This window comes from Magallana gigas, chromosome 6 (genome assembly GCF_963853765.1).
Source record: "Magallana gigas chromosome 6, xbMagGiga1.1, whole genome shotgun sequence".
Lineage (NCBI taxonomy): Eukaryota > Metazoa > Mollusca > Bivalvia > Ostreida > Ostreidae > Magallana > Magallana gigas.
The window spans coordinates 35,928,009-35,951,003 of NC_088858.1; the positions used below are offsets into that span (position 1 = coordinate 35,928,009).

General features: G+C 34.5%; 6 protein-coding genes across 7 annotated transcripts in view; 3 read left to right on the top strand and 3 right to left on the bottom strand.

Annotated features, from left to right (window-relative positions):
* The window catches only part of LOC105322436 (stomatin-like protein stl-1), a 12,711-nt gene extending 10,224 nt beyond the window's left edge, over positions 1-2,487 (top strand). The window contains exons 7-11 of the mRNA XM_011421164.4: positions 170-262; positions 461-559; positions 1,157-1,236; positions 1,859-1,987; positions 2,336-2,487. Of these exons, the coding sequence (XP_011419466.3) occupies positions 170-262; positions 461-559; positions 1,157-1,236; positions 1,859-1,987; positions 2,336-2,404 (470 nt within the window). The 3' untranslated portion in view covers positions 2,405-2,487. The remainder of the gene's footprint in view (positions 1-169; positions 263-460; positions 560-1,156; positions 1,237-1,858; positions 1,988-2,335) is intronic.
* A 911-nt stretch (positions 2,488-3,398) lies between these two features.
* On the bottom strand, positions 3,399-6,905 carry LOC105322437 (uncharacterized). Its single transcript, XM_066088744.1, has 7 exons — positions 6,761-6,905; positions 5,981-6,221; positions 5,521-5,724; positions 4,655-4,794; positions 4,263-4,417; positions 3,962-4,079; positions 3,399-3,776 (listed from the first exon to the last, which is right to left on the bottom strand). The coding sequence occupies exons 2-7, from the start codon at positions 6,189-6,191 to the stop codon at positions 3,537-3,539; spliced, it is 1,068 nt and encodes a 355-aa protein (XP_065944816.1). The 5' UTR covers positions 6,192-6,221; positions 6,761-6,905; the 3' UTR covers positions 3,399-3,536.
* An 8-nt stretch (positions 6,906-6,913) lies between these two features.
* Positions 6,914-10,587, top strand: LOC105322438 (glycosylated lysosomal membrane protein). The gene is made up of 6 exons (XM_011421167.4): positions 6,914-7,001; positions 7,366-7,656; positions 8,101-8,304; positions 8,551-8,778; positions 9,106-9,386; positions 9,698-10,587. The coding sequence occupies exons 1-6, from the start codon at positions 6,933-6,935 to the stop codon at positions 9,885-9,887; spliced, it is 1,263 nt and encodes a 420-aa protein (XP_011419469.3). The 5' UTR covers positions 6,914-6,932; the 3' UTR covers positions 9,888-10,587.
* Positions 10,588-10,916: 329 nt separating this feature from the next.
* LOC109617918 (uncharacterized) lies at positions 10,917-13,822 on the bottom strand. The gene is made up of 4 exons (XM_020064920.3): positions 13,474-13,822; positions 12,530-13,301; positions 12,080-12,260; positions 10,917-11,890 (listed from the first exon to the last, which is right to left on the bottom strand). The coding sequence occupies exons 1-4, from the start codon at positions 13,687-13,689 to the stop codon at positions 11,164-11,166; spliced, it is 1,896 nt and encodes a 631-aa protein (XP_019920479.3). The 5' UTR covers positions 13,690-13,822; the 3' UTR covers positions 10,917-11,163.
* A 68-nt stretch (positions 13,823-13,890) lies between these two features.
* Positions 13,891-15,905, top strand: LOC105322439 (GPN-loop GTPase 2). The gene is made up of 3 exons (XM_011421168.4): positions 13,891-14,603; positions 14,780-14,878; positions 15,235-15,905. The coding sequence occupies exons 1-3, from the start codon at positions 13,998-14,000 to the stop codon at positions 15,427-15,429; spliced, it is 900 nt and encodes a 299-aa protein (XP_011419470.2). The 5' UTR covers positions 13,891-13,997; the 3' UTR covers positions 15,430-15,905.
* Positions 15,669-22,272, bottom strand: LOC105322440 (uncharacterized). 2 transcript variants are annotated; one of them, XM_020064919.3, is made up of 12 exons: positions 22,172-22,268; positions 21,757-21,884; positions 21,433-21,616; positions 20,996-21,232; positions 20,492-20,684; positions 20,139-20,277; positions 19,052-19,166; positions 18,753-18,932; positions 17,647-17,718; positions 16,919-17,169; positions 16,330-16,553; positions 15,669-15,826 (listed from the first exon to the last, which is right to left on the bottom strand). In XM_020064919.3, the coding sequence occupies exons 2-12, from the start codon at positions 21,802-21,804 to the stop codon at positions 15,727-15,729; spliced, it is 1,743 nt and encodes a 580-aa protein (XP_019920478.3). In that variant the 5' UTR covers positions 21,805-21,884; positions 22,172-22,268; the 3' UTR covers positions 15,669-15,726. The 2 variants fall into 2 exon arrangements, with proteins under 2 accessions (XP_019920478.3, XP_011419471.3); XM_011421169.4 differs by lacking the exon at positions 21,757-21,884 and having other exon boundaries at positions 22,172-22,272.
* Positions 22,273-22,995: the final 723 nt, after the last annotated feature.

The following is a 22,995-nucleotide window of genomic DNA, read 5'->3' on the forward strand; positions in this document are numbered from 1 at the left end:
GTAGCTATAGTTAATTTGTAATGGCTTTGAGGTAACCTAAATAAATTAAGAGGGTTCCATTTTTGATATATTTGTGACAGTTTTAAATTCCTTCTATCCCATCTGAACTATTAACATGTTACCATTACAGGATTTGAAAAGTACTTGATAATTAAATATTTGTTTGCAGGGGACATGACTCTGCCGCTCAGAATCAATGAAGCCATGCAGATGCAAGTGGAAGCTGAGAGGAAAAAGAGAGCTAGTATTTTAGAATCTGAAGGTAAATTTAGAAGTAATGAAGAAACAAGAGGTTTTTTTGTACTTACATGTACCTACATGTGGAGGCTATACATGTTACATTTACATATGCAAAAAAATTTCTGTCCTAAGTGGTGAATGCTGCCATAGATTTACAACAATCACATTATGCTAATTTTTTTATTACCATCAATTCATCAATAAATATATTTATTCTCAGGTATACGAGAGGCAGATATTAATGTAGCAGAAGGAAAAAAGAGGGCAAAGATTCTGAATTCAGAGGCTTTTCAGACTGAACAAATAAACATTGCCAATGGTATGTTGTTTACAATATTTTAACTGTCCAAACTCCAGTTTATATTTTATATTTTTGATAGCTTTGGAATTCCATCCTAGGAATTAAAAAGTATTGAAGGTCTATATCAAATCTTAAAGTGGCATGGTGACTCATAATAGATGTTTTACTTTTTGATTATGACAATGGAAATAAAAAGAGCTACTCAAGATTTCCTCATACGGAAGGTTTCGTGCATCATAAGTCACCACCTTTTAATTTACAGGTCATTAAAACTCACCCGGACATTGCACATGTAAACAAATCGAGTTGTTTTGGACATTGGTTTAATTAAACTCAATATTTTTGTGTTGGCCCAACGCGTTATTCTATTTTTCTCTTTTTAATTTGATTTATTTACTTTAAAACACTAATTTTTCAAAAGTTCATCTTTTCATATGATATATAAAATATGTGGAAATCGTGTAAAAATTCGATATTTGCTAAATCATGGGTTTGTGTGTCCCTTTAAGTAAAATTATGAGATGCATGGGTAATAAACAGTGCAAGCACTTCAGTTGAATGAAGACATTCTGAATTTTATATGATATTTTATTGAATTGTTGAGATATCTTTCAGGTGAAGCACGGGCAATTCAACTAATGGCTGAGGCTAAGGCCAAGGCCGTCACACAGGTGGCAGAAGCCATTGGTCAGCAGGTCAGGACCAGTACTAGTCTTATATTTACTGTACTGTGGTTTCATTCATATTCAAGGGCATCAATTTTGAATTTGTGGATAAAGTGAAAATCACAGTTTCAAGGATACATAAATTCGTGGCCAATGACCCTATCAATACAAAATGTTAATAAAAATTGCACTTCAATGGACATTTAATTTTGTGTATCAACTAAACAACGAAACCCAGGAAAATTGGTATTCAACGAATATTGTTGAAACCACAGTATTTTCTTATCATATCCCACCATAACATTGTACATACCACCATCCTGTTTATGTTTGACTCTTTTTACAACAGTTGATAAGCAAGAGATTATAACATGCACGGTTTTACATGTCAAATTTTATTTAGATTGAAACATAACTGTGTTAATTTGTTCGTTGTTATGCAGTCATTGTGATGTCAGAAATATGACTTTTTATCTGTCAAAAATTTAATGCGGAAAAGGATATTTTTGTTCTTCATTACGTTCATATAAAGCGTACATATATGTACATGAAAGTGTACTAAATATGCTAAAAACTAATACATGAATATTGCATTAATTTTGGCTATTTTGTGCGTGAATGATGGAATATACATGTTTATTGGTAATTGTAGAATGGAATGAATGCTGTTGGCTATAGTATAGCAGAACAATATGTTGATGCGTTTGGAAAACTTGCAAAAACTAACAACACCATGATTCTTCCTGCCAACACTGGAGATGTGGGAGGAATGGTGGCTCAGGTGAGCTAATAATGCTAAAGCAATGTTACAATGCCATCCTGTAAAATCTCTGTTCAGTAACATAAAAGCCTACTACAGATTGATGTGATATCATGAAATTGCAATTTATAACATTGAAAGTTTATGAGATACTGTCCTGACTCTTTTTGTACATGGAATTAAGAGAGGAATTGTTCATATACATGTATTCAGTCTTGTACAAAACAGAGCTAGACATAGCTATTTTGATTGCAGCTATCAACTTTCAATGTGAAGTGAATTATTTAGGTAAACATATTAATGAGAAAATGTGTATTTTAAGTATTTGTAACTGTCGTTATAAATTTGCATTTTTCTTCTCTGATATAGGCTATGACTGTTTACAAAAATCTTTCAAATTTGGACCAAATCAAGAGTGAAACTGCAGAGAGCACGTAGAAACATACCCAAAACATACCATTCGACCCAGAATCGTGATATAATCTGTGATGTGCTATGATAGTAGTGCAAGAGGGGAAAAATGAAGTTTGATCGAGGCATCATGTTTTGTACTATATTTGATCATGTTGTATCAATGCAGAAATAAATTTTATTGTAAGAAAGTCTGTCATTTTCAGTTTCTCTGATTCATATTGTTGTATCTTTAGAATCCCTTTGGAATGCAGCCGAAGAAGCCAAATTTACTCATTTTCATTAAAACACAGCGAAAAGTACAAGTAACTATCATGTGCCTTGTACATGTATATTTGTAATAAAACATTAGTTCCCTTCTTCTACAGTGAGCTGTAGTGTGTTTATGTTGGTGCAAGGAATATGCTTTCATCAAAAAGATTTTTTTTCTTCCAAAATATGTACCAAGTACTTGAAGTAGACGATGTTTCATTTATTGAGAACAGAAAATATTTTGTCTGCAAAGAAGAACTGTTGGTGGAATTTGATATACTACAGGGTACCGGTATATAGATCTTCTGTTTTCCCATTTATTAAGGGCAAGTTAGAACAATTGCCTTAGGCCACCAAAAGTTAATTCCATGTTTCACGTCACTTTAAAATACCAAATCTACGAGAGCTGGCGATGAAATGAAATCATACAAAATTTTCAAGCAAATGATTTCTTTTCATTTACTAATACAATAATTCAAATACAGGGAGTATTCAAACTTCATGTAGGTTGCCAATTTAGTTAAGACCTTTCTGACAATCCCATTGAGTATCCGATATATAGTCTATAATGTGCTTTAAACATTTCTTATTTCTACAGATTGCAGAATAAAACTGGAAAAATATACATAAGACAGCCTTAAGTAAACCCTCTTTCAGAGAAATCTTTATATTACCTCAATGATTAATGATTGCCAAAAATAAAATAATGGTTTCAAAATAATGAAACTTGAATTAGCTGGTGTTTAAAACAAAACAATTGACAAGGAAAGAAGAAACATATACTTTTATTGTATAAAACTTAAAAGTAGTGTAGCACTCCAACTTTGATATGTTTACTACAATTTAATAAATGAAAGCACTGTAATGTTATCATCATGTTGAATGGTACATACATTATCAATACATTTTATGATTTGAACTTTGGCTGGAAATTATATATCTGATACAGAGAAACAACTAATTTAACAACAGGTGTCCCAAGTATTGTAGCCACGGGAACAAGGTAATACTGTAAATAAAACAGTAAGTCCTTGACCTCAAGAAGTCCCATAACCTTTAGAGTTCCTGTTGCCAGGCAACGAGTTCTCCAGTACTCGACAACAGCTTGTAAAACACCAAGATCAAGGTCCGTTGCTATGGCTTCACCCTGTAAAAATATTTATATCGAAATTTGAATGTGAAACCACCCCAATGGGATTTATCAATAAAAGTATGCTTTAGAGCACTATCAACTTGCATGTAAAGTTATCAGTAAAGAGTGACATGTACATGTATTTGTGCATGTAAGTAGAGATGGTATGTTTGTGAAATGGTCCATAGGTATTATCTTACCAGCACTTCAGTGATTCGGTGAACATTGTTTTTTATTGCTATTTCCACCATGTAAGAACAGACAAGTAAATAGGTCAAGGCCACAGTCCATGTTCCAATCACAGTTAGCAAGCTGGTCCTTAAATATGCATGTATTCAAATGTAAATATTGGCACAGTTCATACAGATTTTTTTTCAAAGTGGGTTTTTCCCCACAAAATAAACATTGTCAAGTACTTCAATGCCAAATTTAAGCTCACAATGAAAAAGATTTCTATATGAAAACTGAGTTATTAGTTAGAGGATAAGAAGTAAAACTGACCATTGTTTGACTCTGCGGGGAGAGAGCTTACTCTTGGACCACACGTTATCAGCCAAGAAGTAGACCAGTGTCCCCATTCCCCCGCCATACACCACAATGTACATCACATAGGTCATGGGGAACTTGCTCACATCAAAACATGTATGGATTTCATCCTAGAAAAATTTATTATTATGTTCTTTTTACAGTAATTACATTTCTCATAAAAAAAGCAAACTTCTCAAAAAGATTTTTAGAAACTATGTTTATAGGTGCATTTTGTATATGTATTCATTTCTTCTGTGAAAAATTCTTGCCATAAAAATCCCTTAAGCAAGTGGATGAGTAAACATTAATTCTTCAATAGTTAAAGTATAATCTAGGTGAGCTGACACACAAAATCTTTAACTTACTAATAACAGTTTGTGTTGAAGATGCCATTCTATGACTGTAGATCTAAATTTGTCTCTAGCTGCAGCAACATTGATATTGTGCATGTTGTTGAAGTCTACAAGTCTGCGATGAAACTTCAGTAGATTTTGAACGACATCACCTACAATATTCAAAAAAATCGTATTTGATCTGTCAACGTCATTGTTGAATTATATACACGTATAAAAAACGGTTATCTTTAAAGTCATGTCTGAAAGTTTAAAAACACAAATTTGAATGCGTTATGTGATTAAATGGGTATAAATGGTTAAGGTGGCTCACTACACCTTGAAATATTTTCTCAAATCAGCAGAAAATTACTTGATTATGATAGATATCATAATGGATAAGAAGCATTTAAGTCGAATAGGCAAAAAAATGAGCAATTTTGAATGAAAAATTACATTTTCGAAAATTTAATTCAGTAAACATGAACAAAAGTCCAGGCGGATTCGAACTCATGATCTACAGTTCAGAAGCCCAATACTTTAACCACTAAGCTATGACATTATATAACCGAATCGAACGATATAAACAGTTTAACAAAATATTTAAATCGCCATCTTGTGAGGTAGTGTCTTAAAGTATAAGTCTTGGTGTAGTGAGGTACCTTAAAGAAGTTAAACTACTAGGAGTTGAATTTGTAACATTTTTTTGTAAGAAGCTGTCTTATTACATGGCAATCTGCTACATGATTATATATGGCAGTGATTCAGTGTTAGTTTTTACAAATAAATTACTGGTTATCTCAAAAAGTGGAACAGTACTACTGGTGTGATTGTTAACAATTGAAAATATTGAATCATGAAAAAACTAAAAATTTTGTTATCACACATCATGCACTCACCATGTAATTTAGAGAAAACCATCATTACTACAAAAAAGAGCAGAAAACAGATGGCTCCAAGTTTCAGGATCTCTATCAGAGAGAGGCGCATGTCCTCCATATCCGGCCACAGGGAAACCCCACCCCCTACACTGAGCCGATCCATGTTGTGTTTCGTGTCAAGATGTTTGCTGATTAAAGTATGTCTGTCTTTGTTCACTCGACCTTTTCAAAATGAATATGAATTATTATATTCCATCAAACATTCTTTGTATAAGTGATTTACATTGTTTTTAAGATATGCTTTGTATTATTAATAAATTTCACTTTGCAATCAATTTTTAATGGTAATTAAATGAACAGGCCACGATAGATCCAATTCAATTACAATCAAACAGATAAAGTGTTGTTGAATTATTTTCAGGTATCATACATATAGTACTACCCAGATATTTTTACATTTTTCATGGTACATAATAACCTGGCGTGTCCCTGAGTTTCTGGAGAGTGGGGCTGATCTCCTGGGGACCCTGGGACTCGGTCTCCAGCAGTTTCTTCCTCTGCTGCTCTAGCCTCTGTCTGACTGGGGTCAGCCCATTTCTGTGGGGTGATGATCCACTACTCATAAGTCTGTGTTTCTTAATGACAGGTTCTCCATTGATCTCTGGAGTGTATGTTGCTGCTTTTTCCATGACATTTATTTGAGATTTCTAATTAGGTACCTGTAAAAGATAAATACAGGTACATGTATACATGCGTGTAAATGACAAAAATTAACACTTAAACATACAATGAATAAAACATGAAGATTTTTGGTAATTTGAATGAAATATGCTATTTTATAAAATTTACAATACTATAGTAATACACTGCACTGTGGAGAATTAGAATCTGGTGGTAGAACACCAGAATTTACAGCATTGAACCAGAGACATATTTATGTCTCTGATTGAACAGCTGTTGAAGTACTTGTTAAAATCATATGATCTGACCATGAATTTATCATGTTTATTCTAAGTAAGTTCTTGGATCTGATCAGCCACGTCCCTATCCTTTATAAGGACTCAAGGAGGGAGCGGGGTTACCCTTCACTGTGGAACAGATCAGCTGATCAACGTTTCAACGTTTTACATTAAACAATAAACATGACTGTATAAAATGTGTCGAATACCTTAAAGCTCATTATACAACATGCATATACATGTATAATCTAAACATGAATCAGAAATGTAAGATCAGAATCTATATTATAAATATTTACGGTCAATGTTTCCTGTGTACCACGAGCATGCTTCGCTTCCTCTTTGTATTTCCCGCCGTAATTACTGTCGGGATCGCGATTTCTATCCAAAGATATCATGTGACTTTGTTTATCCAGTTCCGGAATGATCACTATCATGTGATTAAACTGCCACCAGCTTCTTCCAGTAATAATGCTCGTGAAAGTTTTCACCCTGCTGTTGAGTTTCTCTTATGTAATAAGTGATGGACAAGTGCGCCAAGTAAGTTTTAAAATCTACTGAGTATTGAACATGTTGAATGTCATTATTACCATGATCATGATTACATTTACAAAGAAACTCTCTATTATTTCTATCATTAAAACCAAGTAAATTAACTCATATGTGAAATGTATTGCAGAGTTCCATAAATATTGCATTAAATAAAGTAACATTGAAAGAAAATCAAATGATTCCCATAAATGTTACACTGATGGGCAAAAAAGCAAAAATGTATTTATTTTACAGCTATTGCTTATATGACTTTATGCGTCAATTAATCATGTATATACCATGTAAACCAAGACTCTACCCATTTTTATGTATGGACTGTTTCAATTTACTTTTGTGTATTTATCAATTTCAGATGGTAACTTCTTATAACCCTGGCTGTCAGACACAGAAATGCCCCGAGTGCAGTCCTGGTGTGGTCTATGTTCAAGCCAAGGGTGATAATGACATTTTGCACTATGTAGTCTCAGCATTAGGGGGCCCTCCAACTGCCTTGGTCATCAAAACCAACAGACCCAAGGAGAGGTACCAGCTGAATATTAACTGTAAGATGATGGCCTCAAAGAATGACACAGAGAGAAAGGCAGCCATCACACTCCCTAGTGGACTAAAAGAGATTTACTCATATGGGGTTGTTTTTAGTAGGGCAAGTATAAACGGTTTTCATTGGTGTATCTTGTATATGTACCTTTGATAATTTTTAAATCTAATACCAAACATATACATCTTTGTACAAATATTGAAATTTTTATTGATTTAACAGTAAAACTAAAAGTCGCTAATATTGATGTCCAAGAGACATAAATTTGTTGTTCCTAGCTCATAAACAAGACCCATGCATGTGTATTAAAAAGTGTCAATTAAAGAATGTGATGGATAGCAAAAAGATTAAGCATCCATACATATGTCATAGATATACCAGCCTAATTATAAACAAGTATGTCTAATTTCCTTATAGTTTTTATGCAAAATATAATTGCATTTCTTTGATGTATCTATTTTGTTAGAATGCATTTTTTCAAAGATTTACTATTATAAATTAAATTTAATTTATAAAAAAGAATATGAACATTGGCTTTTACTTTTCCAGCTATTTCAGTACAATGACACAGCTGACAAAGCTGACATTACTGCATACAACATCAACAGTACAAAGTGGCGAGTGTACGACTTCACAGAGTTTGAATGGCAGGACATAACAACCTGGTCATCCAATAATCTGATTGTCATGAAGGTTAAAACCAGTGGAGAAGTGATGGATGCAGCATTTTACAATGAATCCCTAGTGCTTCAAGTAAATACATAAATACAATGTATTAGATATATTTTAAAAAATTGCTAATAAACATTACAAAGTTCAGAAATAGCAGCATCAATTCATAATGAATATTATGATGTATATTCCCTCACATTCAAATAACTTGATATTTTTAAGGAACTGCCCATTCAAGCCCCATTCTTTAAAAGAAAACACAAGTACATGATTATGAAATTTTCTGAAGATAATATTGTGATAATCTTTACATCTATAAACTTTCAGTTCCACATGTTTGACCACTCTGATAGATCTAAGGAACTGCCCCACCTCCTATACGATGCAGACTCCACCCAGTTTGACTTCACCCTTCAGGACATAGACACTGGCAACTACTCCTCGGCCAGGTGGGGGCTGGAGACAGTGCTTCTGGGTAGTGATAAAAAGACGGCCGGCATGCATATTGAGACCAAAAAGTCCATAGACGATGAATACACACCTGGAGTTTTTGAGGTATTTAGACTTATATGTAATAGTATTTATATCACAGTTCAGTTTTAATTGTACATGTACTGCTTTACAGGTATTTGATTTGTAGGGTATAGTTGGGTCTATATTATCAGTGATATTGGGATATGGTTTGCCTATGTTTCGTTCTAACTTGCAACAAAGGTTTATCAATACTCATGTAGTACACTTTCTATCAAACTTTGACATTTTTTTGGACTGCAAAAATTACAAAATACATGCATGAGTAAGCTACCTTGGATTAAGAACTCAGTTTAGTTGTTACTCTGTTATATAGCTTTAAAGAATATTGCTACAATATATATTTTGTAGATGTCCAACTGGCTCACCAGGCCAGGAAATGAGGCCAATGGGGGATACTTGCAGTGGAAACCCGTCTGTTACCTCAAGCCTGGCAGGGCCCGCTCAGTGGCTACCAAAGTAGACTACACCAATTTAGCCTCCACCTCGGATGTCAATGTAGATACCTTTCTCCAGAGCAGTATCATGTACTCATATTTCCCAGATATTATGAGTGTATCGAGATCTGCCACAAACTTCACATTTGGTTTGGAAAGTGATGGTGGATTCACAAAAACTAATTTCACTTCATGGTGAGTATATATCGCATTTTAATATATTCTTTGTATGATTCACAGTCATTAATTGACTTTTAAAGTTTCTATTGAAAATCTGACTAATCAATTTTCCAAGATAAATGTAAACATCCTCAGTAGAAATAAACATAGGTACATATTTGTGAAGTACCATCTCCCTGTATTTGTCATTCCTTTGTTTTAGCACCTATTCTCCAAACTTAAATTAGAAAAAGTTTGATAATTTATACAGTAAGGTTATTCAAAAGTTTTCCTTTCATCCTAGAATTATCTTTTACCATCACAATGTTATTCGTTTCTCATTGTAGGACTGCCCAGCTTGGCTTTGGTGCTCCTCCTGAGGACAAAGTCTCCTCCCTTGTGGTGGGCGTGATCTCGGCGGGGTTAGGTCTGCCCGTTATCCTCATCATGTTCGGGGGACTGTTTGTGATCATCAAGAAAAAGACCAGTAAAGAGGGCTACACAGACCTGGATACAGATAGATCCAATATACAATGAGGGGACTGCTCAACATTCCAAGGGACCTATTGTCTGTGGAAATACTCAAGGAGAATCATTTGGTGCTATAAATATTGTGGTTTGGAATCTGGATTTTCCTACTTCGTTATTCAGTACACCCATATGAGACTCAGTTTTGTTGTAGTGGAAGCATACAAGGAAGCTTTTACATTTCATTTTCATTGTATGCATTGTTAATGAGTGCTTTGTATGTCTGTGATGTGAAATTTGTAGTTTTTTCTAGTATATTTAGTAAAATGTTAGTCATTTTGTTTCTTGCTGAAGTAAGATGCATTAAAATTTTGTGTTGACTTCAGAGATAAAAGATACCCAAAGTCTGTGATACATGTGTTTCTTAGTAAGTTGTGATGAAAAAATGCATTACTTGTATTTTGATTTACATCAGTGCGAATGTATGAGTGGTGTGTGTTGAACCCAGTTTGTTAGGTATGTTTATGAACTTCAATTTAATGTTTGTACTTGGTGAATCTCCAATACTTGCATAGTACTTCCATTTAATACTTTTTAAAAAACTTTAGAGTTCTTGATGTTATGCATACCAAATGTTAACTATACAACAGTTTCTAGAGATACATGTATGAGATGTACCTGTAAAAGTCAGATGTATGTATTTAAAATAAGAGGTGCAACTCTTCATTATTTTTCATTGAACCCCATCAAATAAAAATCTTTTTATACAGTTGTTTTTTTTAATTTGTTAAAAAAAAATTCCTTGTGATTTGAATAGACATTCTCCTCAAGCAACATGCTTTATGAAATTGATCTAGTTGTTGTCGTTTATTTTACACAGTAAAGTGATAGGATGAAATTTATAGAGACTGGTTTAGATTTTTATGCAATATTCATAACTAGGTATTAATCAGTGACAAACATAATGACTTGAGAAATTTTAAATTACAGTATTATTAATTCCCTGGATTTTTTAAGCAGGGAAGGTTTGATGATACATTGTATTGACTCTCTAAAACTGAACTGATCACACATGTACGGGGAATCCCAGCGTTGTAAAGTCCCTCTTGAGTGATACACTATACTAGCAAAATATTGAGAATAACAAGTCCAGTTTAAATTAGATTGCCATAAGTGTTTCCATGATATATTGAAGCAAATTCCAGTTTTGAAACTTGTAGTTACTGTATTTTGTATTTGTAGGATGAAGTATGACTTGCACAAATTGGAATGCACAACTGAAATAAATAACTTTTTTTTATTATCAATGGTCTGTAAATCATAACACTCACAAAGCAACCAGGTTCTATTGTTCATACAGTTCCTCCACTTGTTCAATCAAATGAACCAAAACCTGTGGGTTGTATTGTAAAATGCTTGAGTCTGTGAACTTCTCCATTTTCAACCTCACTCTGATTAACACAGCCATTGTTTTATCCAAACAGCCGCTGATATTTGCCGACTGTAAATCAAGAGTATCTGAGTCAAAGTGATCATTAAAACTGCTGCATAATGAATCTGCAGTGACACTCTTCACCCTGTTTTCTTTCTCTCCTTCATCCTTAAACATGTCATTATCACAATTGTCATCTCCCACCTTTTTATCACAATGCCGATCATCCTCACAGCCATCACAACCAACACCCTCCTCCTCCTCCTCATCATCATCATCATCAAAACCATACTGCTGTAGCATTGTCAAACCCTCAGCATTCACAGCATTTGTTTCCTGACTTGCAGTTTTGTTGACATTCTGAGTATATACCCCACTTTGAATGCTGTCTTGAGATCCACACCTACTGTCCAGTGAACCATGACATGAGTACTCAGAGTGGATCTTCAAAAACTCAGTCCATTCAGAGGCTACTAGTCTCAGATACTTTGTGAAATAAGATAGAAAGCATGTCTCGGGTGAAATCAGAAGATCAACGACTAATGTTTCATCAAACCCAGTGTTGTCTAAAAAAAGTAAAAACTGCTTGTGTGGTTGTATCATAGCCAGAACATCACTGGGGTCTTTTTGTTTTTCTACCCTGTCAAAGTCAGAAACATATGATATTCTCAACTGATGAAATAGACACGGTTTTTTAATGAAATATTTCCACAAACAAATCAATAACAGAAAATACAATTTTAAAATGATTTTTTTTCAGAATTTAAGGATTTTCAATTATTTTTTCAATCAAATTTCCACTGCAATTTTAACCTGTTTGTTTATTTACCTGACCTCTCCCTCAGTATATATCTCTAGTAGAGTCCTCAGTATATCAATCCATGCATCGTCTTGTTCCGAGTAAACCATGGGAACCCATGAAAAGCTTTGAAGTCCTACTGTTTTACTCATCCAGGAATCCAATGAATTTAAGATAGCAAAGGCTCCAGTTACATCAGTTGAATTCAAATCTACAAAATGAGAGAATTTAATTAAAACTGTGTATTATAAATTGTTTACAGGGTTGTTTTTTTCTCCATCTATATAATATTGCCCTCATTTGGAAGGAATTTTAAAATATTACTTTAGGTTTGACACATATAAAGAATAGGGCAATATCTTTTACACATTTCTGTAACCCAAGTTGGAGCAAAAGATTAATTAGTATTCTAGTAAAAGCATCTAGCTAGTAAAATGTGTATATTATCAGGTATCTTCGAAACCTCTAAAGATATCTCACCTTGTTTTTGTACCGTCACAACAAATTTGATGCAGATGCTTGCCATTGTCCTGAGAATTGATAAGTCTTGATGATTTCCTGGATTTACAGTTAACTCTCCAGCAAATCCTTCCTTAAATCCACATGGAAATTCTTCAAAAAATTCTTTAGAGCAACAATGCATAAATTCATCTGCAATCTGGACAATTATTTTTCTATGATCACTTCCCAGGTTTGCTATTTTATCCATATTTTTTACAACGACAAGAATCAGCTTCAGTATAGATCTAAAAGTCATTCTGTCAACATAAGACGTCTTTGATCTAAATATCTGTATCAAGTTTACAACTGGCTTCAGAAACTCCATATAATTATTCTTTGTTGTGTTTGTTGTACACTTCTTTATTAACCTCTTCCACAAACGAAGAAACTGACAACACAGGACAACAACACTGTCATGTTTCTGGCTGCCACAAGAGGAGGAAGAATCTTCATATTGAAGATCACTCAGAAAATCAAACAAACAGGATTTACACATGTTCATCCAATGCTGACCAATCACAGTGATGAGCGCTAGCCAGTGGTCCTCTATCAAACATGATGACGTTTGGTGCCATAGCAGGTCAATGATGCTCACTCTGTATTCCTCTGCAATATTTGGCAGGCTTGAGATCATGTCCGTTAAGATTGGGGTGAAATTTGCTTGACAATGTACACAGTGGATCATGGTATTCCCAAAAGCTTTTGCTGCAGAATATCGTACGAATGGGTCTCCATCTGCAAGCCCGTCATTCTACAGAAAAAGATATTATCATAGTGTACATATATACCGTATATTCAATAGAGCGAAAAATAAATCTTTAAAATAGACGATGTGTGCATGAATTGGAATGAACATCAAACCATAATATTTAGGAGAATACATTGCTAAAGAGTAAAGATATAAAAAGTAATGCAAAACAAACCATGATATTCAAAAGCGGTTTCAACTTTTCTCCACAAGCTGATGTAGGGCCTTCAGAATTTGTTGTAATTTTCTCGAGTTTGTTTATACATATAAGCTTTTCCTTTGAACATTGTGAACGGTCTTTAGATATTGATTTCCACTGTCTTACTAAATAAATAACGTCGTCTTTAATGGAACACGGTAGATCATTTTCTGGAACTTGATCCACTTCCATTCTACACGTGTGGTACTTTCACTTTGATGTTTACTACCGGAAAAGAACAATTGCACCGTCATATGAGTTTATTTCAGTATAAAAAAAAAATCTATTAAAATTTTGATTAATTTAGAAAATGAGCAATATTATATCAGTCATCATATATAATACAAAAGTGTTGATTATTTTAAATGCCTCCGGAATTTTTAACTTGGTTTGGGATCTAACTTTAGACTGTACTTTCGCTTTGACGAAAAAGTTTTTAACTGCATGACGGCATGTTGTGATCAAAGATGCTTCAGCAGTGATCGTTTGGTTTTCATAAAATGTTTGGACAAGTGGTTATAGGACCCCCAGGATCCGGGAAAACGACTTATTGCCATGGGATGTCCGAGTTTCTATCCGCGTTTGGCAGAGAAGTTGCTGTGGTCAACCTGGACCCAGCCAACGACCATCTCCCATACAAATGTGATGTAGATATATCAACTCTGATAACCCTCTCTGACGTCATGGATGCCACAAAACTTGGGCCCAATGGCGGTCTGATTTACTGCATGGAATATTTGGAGAAAAACATTGATTGGCTTCAAAGTGAATTAGCAAAACAAAAGGGCAAATATTTGCTGTTTGACTTTCCTGGACAAGTTGAATTGTACACCCATTATAAGTGTGTTCGCAACATCCTTGCTCAGCTACAGAAGTGGGATTACCGCCTTGTGTCTGTGCATTTAGTTGATTCTCATTATTGCAGTGATGCGTCAAAATTTATTTCTGTTCTGTTAACCTCTCTGTCGACTATGTTACAGTTAGAACTCCCACACGTCAATGTATTGTCCAAATGTGACTTGATAGAAAAGTTTGGGAAGCTCTCATTCAACCTCGATTTTTATACAGATGTTTTGGATCTTGGGTATCTTTTAGATGAGCTGGAGGTACGTTGCACCATTACTAGTATTTGCTTTTTAAATGTCATGATAACGAACAATTTCATGGCTGGTAGTTAAATGTAAAGGATATTAATAATGGAATATTTTATGTAATTGCTCTAAAACAATACAAATGTTATCAAAGATAAAAATTCATCATCTCTCCTTCTATTTTTTTACAGGGAGACAAATCTCTACAGAGGTACAAGAAGCTTAACTCGGCTCTAGTGGAGCTAGTTCAAGACTACAGCCTTGTGTCATTTGTTCCACTCAATGTTGAGGTATTGTTGAAGAAAAAGATTGTAAATTTATCATTTTACACATTTTGTGCACACATTTTTTTTTGCACAAGATGCTTATATTCTGTAAACAGTCACAGAAAATCTTGAAGTACTGGAAAAGTTTGTATTTGTAAATTTAAAAAGGAAACTTTTTATTTCATTTTATTCACAAGTGGAATGAATATGGTAGGCTTGAAGCATTGTGATATGAAATAAGATTGTTTAAATGATTCACTTTGAAATCATCTTGTTTAAAGTTAATATACAGCATATTCCATTCAGCATCATTTCAATATATAGGTAATTCATGTTTTGATGTATAATGCAGAAATTGCTCCATTTTATAACTGTTTCAGGACAAAGAGTCGATGCTTCGAGTAATGAGACAGGTGGACAAGGCCAATGGCTATGTGTTTGGTGATCTGGAGGAGAGAGATATTCAGTCCATGATGTCCTGTGCTGTGCAGGCCGAGTTTGAATACGAGAAAATCAAAGATGTCCGAGAAAAATATATGGACACTGAAACAGGGGACATTAATATGGACAACTGACACACAAAACAGCGTAAAAGTTAAAGTAATGAAAACCTGGTGTTCTCATGTTATGACATGCTCGATTTGTACAGAGATATGTTCAATAATTTCTGTTAAAATATGATTCAATCATTCGTTTCGTTTCATTTAACCGTTGTAACATGTTGGGCATGTATTACACATGTACAGAGATATGTATACATGTATATATAATTTTTTTTGGGGGGGAGGGGGGGGGGGTAAAAAATGACTCAGTATTTTTGGTAGATAACATAGTTGAGTACATTTTATTATAGAATAACTAGAGGCAGGGAACTACATGTTAACGATCTGGAATAATGAGACTGAGCCGGAATACTGTCCTATCACATATATCAGGGTCTTGTTTAAAGCGTTGTCATCTCGGCCAATAAATCTGTAGAATAAAAAACAAAAAGATGTTAAATTATTTTTTTGCATTTAAAAATCAGAGAGGAAAAATTCATGTTTATTCATTGAAAATTTTCCATACATGTATTAAAATCAACATGTACTAGACTCTTCAAGATGTGATACAAAATATTTCCACCAATAAAAACATAGTCAAGGGTAAAAATTATCTTCTCTTGTGTTTACTGTTCCCATACCCAAAAAGTTTAATTGAGTGCATATATTTCTATCTTTGCATTTATCCATGTATTAATTTCAAATTTAAAAAAAAGATCTTGGTATTAATAAAAGTAAATCCATTCCTCTATGTTATACACACAAAGCGCATCAAAGAGGAGGTTTACATGTATTAGTTTTGTATGTCATTGAGGAGCCAATTCACAAAATCTTATTTTAGTTCGACTGAGATCTTGATTGATAATCATAACCAAAACTCCAGGTATGTTTGACGAAAGCATCTGAGGAGTTTGGAATTAGCTAAATACTTACCCGACTGCAGATAACCCAGCATCTCCAGCCGTTCCCATATCATAGAGCTCGCTCCACACATAGTCTGTATCACCGGTACGGTAGGCAGTCTCAAATTGAGGCTTGGGGGTGCCCGAGGTAGTATTTACAGAGTACAAGAAGATAGTACCAGTTGTTTCACTGCCCACAACTATGTATTGTGCACCATTGTCATTGATATAATCCAAGGAACCAATTTTCGGACCCTGTAGAGGCAAGCATATTAATGTTATTCAAGATTTTGTTTTCAATTCTTTTCTGCGCGTTGGTGTAACCATGGCATTTTATGAGACCTCGTAAATTAGCTAGTTACATTAAAACTACGTGTAAATCTTTTATTTACATGCATTTTACGTACTGAATAAAACATAAGAAGGCAGGATGATCAAATCGCTTATATCTGATCTAACTAAAAACTTAAACATTATATTTTGGATTATAAACTACGACAAAGTAAAAAAAAATTGAATATTTTTGATTTTCAGCTTTACAAAGAAGATGTAAATTGGTCTAAAACGGCAACGGACATTCATCCCTTGTTATCAACCATGTGTTTTGCTGGAGTACTCACGTAATCGTCAGACTGTGTGTCCCTCAGGTTCTCTGGTCCCTGATATGTAATGGTGTTACGAATACAGTCTGTGTTAAACACAGCTTTCATAGAGTTGGCCAATTCTTTCTCGATTTCGTCCCCAGAATCAAAAACCAGCGACATGTCTGAAGTTTTCCAAATGGAAAACCCTCTCCCACCGAAATGAGTGGCTTCGTCCATTTTACCCGTAAATAAATTCAAACCGTCAATGGTGCTTAACATCAATCTACCTGAATTTTGAAAAAAATAAGTGTGTTCGCTTAAAATCCTCGATCGACGCCATTATAGTGAAAATGATTGTATATTTATACTGTCTTCTTATTTTTAGCAATACAAACTGCAATTTTCCTGACCAAAAACATGTGGAATTACAATTTACTACTAAAATGAACAAAGATAGTTTATAAACATATGTTAGTCATATTTTTGTGGAAAAGGCTATTAAGAGGCCTGATTAAAACAAAATTACATTATTGTCATAATGTTCAATAACTTGTTTGCAACATGTTCCTAAAGAGAGAATCTTTCTCGTCAAAAAAAGAGAGAGAGAAAACTGATCGATTCATTTTAATTTTATTTATCACGAAGGTTTTGAGTAACATGCAGAAGTATCACAGAAGAATGTTTATCTGAAGTAAAATTAAATTCTAAGAAATACCTTCTATTTCTTTAAAGTATGTTTAATTTATAAGCGCGCATCTACTCACCGGCTTTATTGTCCATCTTGAGATCCTCTACAAACGTGTCATTGTTTATGACCACAGTATCAAACTTGTTCTCTACAATGAGAAAACGTGATAAAAAGAAAAAAAAATCCCTTTATGATCCACAAGTTCCGAAAAAAAAATTTCTTCTCCAAATTCCAAGATTTCTTTTTACGTCAGTCTATTATAATAAAGGTATCTACAGAACTCGGAAACATGTTACACCTCCTACCCATATTCTCAATTTGATTTAAAAAAAGAAAAGAATTCAAGGCAAGTTTGAGAAAACAAAATGTATTCAGAACTGAGTATTACCGGTTATATTGCGTAATACACGCAATTTTTGGCATTGTTTGCAATTAACATTACTAAAGTAACCAAAACAAACTGCATGTACAGTACTTCTATATAAAGCAAGCTAGGCCAGTGCTCACAAGCGATACCCCCACTCTTACATGTGAATATACAAAAAAGCAAAGTCGACATTCAAAAAGGAATCCCATCATATGGCATATTTAAACAAAGATTGGGTAAAAATTTGAAGCATCTGCGATTGATAATTGTTGAAAAATGTTTGACGAATTTTTTTTTTAAAAAATTAGGTTAAAATTAAACGAAGTCGTCATTTAACAGAAAGTTGAAGTCTGTTTGTTAAAAACACTTATCCCACTATATGACATACCTACACAAAGAGTGTCTAAAAATTTCAAGCATTTGCGATTCATAGTTGCTGAAAAATCTTTGACGAAAATTTTTAACGGACAGACACACAAGGGTAAAACAATATACTATAGTACCCCCCCCCCTTCTGAAACCACTGTTAGCACACATACATGTACAAAATATTACACATTTCATCAGCCAAAAATTGCTTCAAGTTAGCTTGTAGAGTTTCACGCTATCGTATGATCCGACTATTTCTATGTTTATTTTGACCACGTGATTCAAAATCTATTCGAACACGTTATAGAAAACGCTGCATTCAGTTATACCAGTAACTATACATTGAGCTTAACTAATATTATAATAATTGTCATGTTATGGGTTAAAATTTCATTGCAGGAACAAGCGTCTGAAATGAGAAATCAAATGAAAGATATTATTTTTACGTCTTGCTAATATGTCTGCCAGGCTGTGGTCCGACCAGACGAAGCCGTCGTGGGCGGAAGTGAAGCTTGTTGTCAAGCCCTCGTCCGCCGTAACCAGGAAGTTGTTTCGTCCAATGGTGATCACTTTGGCGTTGTCCGGCTGTCGTATGCTTTTGAGTGGAAACTGTCGAAGATGAACACCTGCCAAATAAGTAAATAATGTTTTTAATGTATTTGATATTGTCATTTCTTTTAATCTCTCTCTCTCTCTCTCTCTCTCTCTCTCTCTCTCACACACACACACACACACACACACACACCTCCATCCCTGTCACTGGGGTCTATGGTGTAGCTACTCCAGTCTTTTTTCGGGATAGGTGTTACACCTGTGATTTCGTATGTACTTAGGGATATTCTTGCCACGGCGTTATTTTTCTGGAAAATAAAGAAGGAACACAATGTGTAAGATGATCACGAGCCGATGCCACTTTTAGACCGTAATTAAGACCCTATGATACCAAAGTTGAGTTAAATTAAGCACTGAAAAACTCAATGAACTCAGGTTCATTGTTATTTTCTAATTAGTCTTGTCTATGAGATATCCTTCATGCTGTTAAGTGTCCTGGCAATACTCTCTTCATTTTTAGGGTTTGTTATATACAAGTACAGTATATATAAATTATGTTATTCCACTGGCACGTAGAAAGGGGGTAGCCTTTTTTACTTTTGGTGTTAAACAAATATATATTATAATAGGAGGCAAATCTCGCCTCCCTCTCTTTAAATCATTGATATGGCGTTGGACCCCCTCCCCCATTTTGTTTGTCGGGATGTTGATGAAGGTCTAGCCCTCCCCCTACAATCGCCTTTAAAAGCGATAGTACATGCCTGTTTGAATTCATATTTACAATATTATAAAGATAAGAAAATTATTCTTAGGACACTTACAGTCAGTTTTAGTATAATGCTCTCTTTTTCAGAAATCAGATAAGGGCAACCAGAATGTATTGTGTTCACATAATATCAAGTACAAGTGCACTTTTGAAGGCAGTTCGCTCCACTTATCGTTTGTCTTTTCATTTAAATTTTAAACATACTTTAATTTAAAAAAAAAGTTGTGTTGATAACTCTATATGTAAATATTAAGAAAGGTGCCTTGTCTTGTTGTAGATGTGGGGTATAAATTAAAGCATGCCCTTCAAAAGACGAGAATTTTGAAGATGTTCATTATCCTGTAAAGATTTGACATTGATATCATTTATATACAAAGTTAGTGATCGATAATTTTACCCGTAAAAAGGGCGTGTTTATAGGTATTTTTTTCTGCTGGTAAAGCTTGGGTACAAAACAGTGTGTTTATTACTAGTAATTATACGGCTCGTAAATGTGAGACGTCATGAGTTTTACCTGTAGGATAATGTAGGCGTATTTGTTGTCAGGGGTCACCGTGATATACTCGGGGGTAGCATCCTCCTCAAATGTTGGAGTGACTTTAATAGGCCACAAGTTTTGTGGAATGTATCGTATCGGGAACCTCAAATCAAACCTGAAATTGAGGTGACGTTTCCAATTTCAGATTTTTTTCAAAACTTGTTTATTAATACTGTATGGGAGATTTTATAATTTCAAAATGATATGATATTAATTAACTAAATATACCACTGCAAATAGTCAAATCGGCAAAATATTTCAATAAATATAAGTCAAAATGAACAACCCACGAAAACAAACATTCACCATAAGTTTCTATATTCTGGTACCTTTGATCTTGGCCAGTGAAGGACACGGTTCGCTCGGAGGGTGGGCCCCCGTTTCTGTCTCTCTCTATAATGGTGATGGATCCCACCGGGTCGGTGAATACATTGTTGATATCCTTTCCTGGTCTCCCCTCGTTGGCGACAAGGAGTTTTTTGCAGTCGCTGGTGAAGGTCAACATATCAGGAAAGTATCCGGCTGAATTGTAATATCCCTCAATTTATTTGAATAAACCATCAATAATACATTTTTACATATTTTTGATTTTCCATACGCGGATCTCGGGTGTTGAGGTTTTCGGGGTCATAAAACCCCTGAAAAAAAGTCATGCTTTAATTTTAAATTCACAGAGTAAAATTGCCAAATATAAAGCTTAGAACACCCCCCCCCCCCACACACACACACACGGACAAACAAAATGTCCCTCGGACTCACCCCTCACCCACGGAAAAAGCTCTGAATCCACGCATGGGGCCAATGTCCTTTATTTATGAATTTGTTTTCCTTACCTGGAAGTTTTCCATCGGGCGTTAATCCTGGGCTTCCGCCTGTAAAAGCATTAAAGAAATAGACATGTCCTTCATAGACATCTTTGATTCCTGACGTCACAGCGACGGCTACCTCATCACCACAAATTGCTACGTCACGGGGAGTTCCGTCACTGGATGTAAACTGATGAGTTGTAGCTAACGTTGGATTCTTTGGGTCAGATAAATCCATGACATGGAGTAAACGAGATTCTTCCCCTGTGGTCAGTTAAAAGACTCACGTAAGATTATTATAAAGATGCTTAGTATAGCTTTTTTTATTCGACGTTCAATCCTTTCCCTGCAAAGCTTTTACTGGTAAGTACATGAATATGTAAGAGAACATACATTGTATAATTTATCTGATATCATGTAACTTGATTGTTTACAACGTAATTAAATACCCTATCCCCACTTGCCTACAACATATAACATCCGTCGTTGCTTGTGATAAGCGGCCTCCTCCGCCGCTCCCCCAAACATCTGATACTGCACGGAGGGAGTGATTTTGCTGGGGAGTTTCATGTGGGACAGTTTCTCCAGGTAAACAAACGACAATGCCCCGTGGACGAGGACGGAAAGGAGAATCAACGACTTCATTCTCTATAATTGTTGAAAAAAAGCAACTACGGTTGTGCATATACTATAAATGGTACACAAAACTGGGATTACAATTACTGTGTGTTTAAATTAATTAATCAATTGGGAAAATATAGATTTATAAAATCTACTGTTTTACTTACCGTAGATTGGATTAGTTCGATAAATGAGGCACATGAAAGCCTATACATGAGTGTAGATTCGTATGCACTGAATAACCCGCGGCTCTGATGTAACTGAACTCTCGAAAGGGCCTTCAGTACTTTCAAGCCTTTGAACGATATGGATTGATTTGGAAGAAAAAAATCCGTCAATGTTTAATAAAAGTATTCAAATATAAGTTGATATTAGTGTATCATATTCACGTTATATATTCATTTATATTGATTAATAAAGTGCAATATTTAGCAAAAATAGATTAAATAGGCTTAAAAAAAAATAAAAATCGTTTAAAAGTATTTTATGGGGAAACGCCCACGTTTATAGCTAATCAAATTTTAAAATCTACAACAAACTGGCCCAGGAATATTGAAAATCGTCAATAAAAAAAGGTCTTACCAAAAGGTGAGTCCCTTTAACCTGTGAGAAAGATAAGGAGAGATAGCATTTAAAGACATGCTATATAAGACCGTCAGATAACAGTGCCGGGTTAAAGGTTGATATTCGGATTCTCGATAATTAAAATTCTGTATTTGACAATTAAAAGTGCTGAATGATTGTGGCCATTTTTAGGCTACGTTTACCCCCTTTAGACGAGAAGCTCTGTATACAGATATAGAAAGTATTCAGATTTTAAAGCTAAAATATTTGGATTTTTTTTTTTACTAAATTATATAATTTATGGCCAAAAATATCATGTCTAAAAGTTTAAGGCAGACCTGTTGGTTAATTGCTGACCACCCATCCTTCTTAATTAAATCTTAAGTACAACATTCGAGGATAAAAAATAATGAACAGTAACTTTAAGAAAATATGTTGCTTCGAGAAAAAGAGGGGGCAGCCCCCCCCCCCCTTGATGCTACGTGCCTGATCACATAATTCAAGAAACTTTGTACATATGTATGAATTATAGTTCTAGTGCATGCTTACAGGCAGTCCTTTTTCCTATATATGTTTGTTTATTTGAACCTTAAATTCTGGCATTTTGAATAAACTGGTACATGTACTATGTAACCATGCACTGAAACTTTAATTTAACCGATTTTTTTTCCACCGAACTTTATAGAGACAAATACAGATGTGCAAAGTTGCAGCTATTTTTTTCGGCGAGATGGAGAGTGGGGTATGTGATCTCACTTTCTCTTTTATTAATTTCTGTAATGAACTTTAAAATAACCCCACCACACATTCAGGATTGACCCTCTCTGACCCCAAAGTGTCAT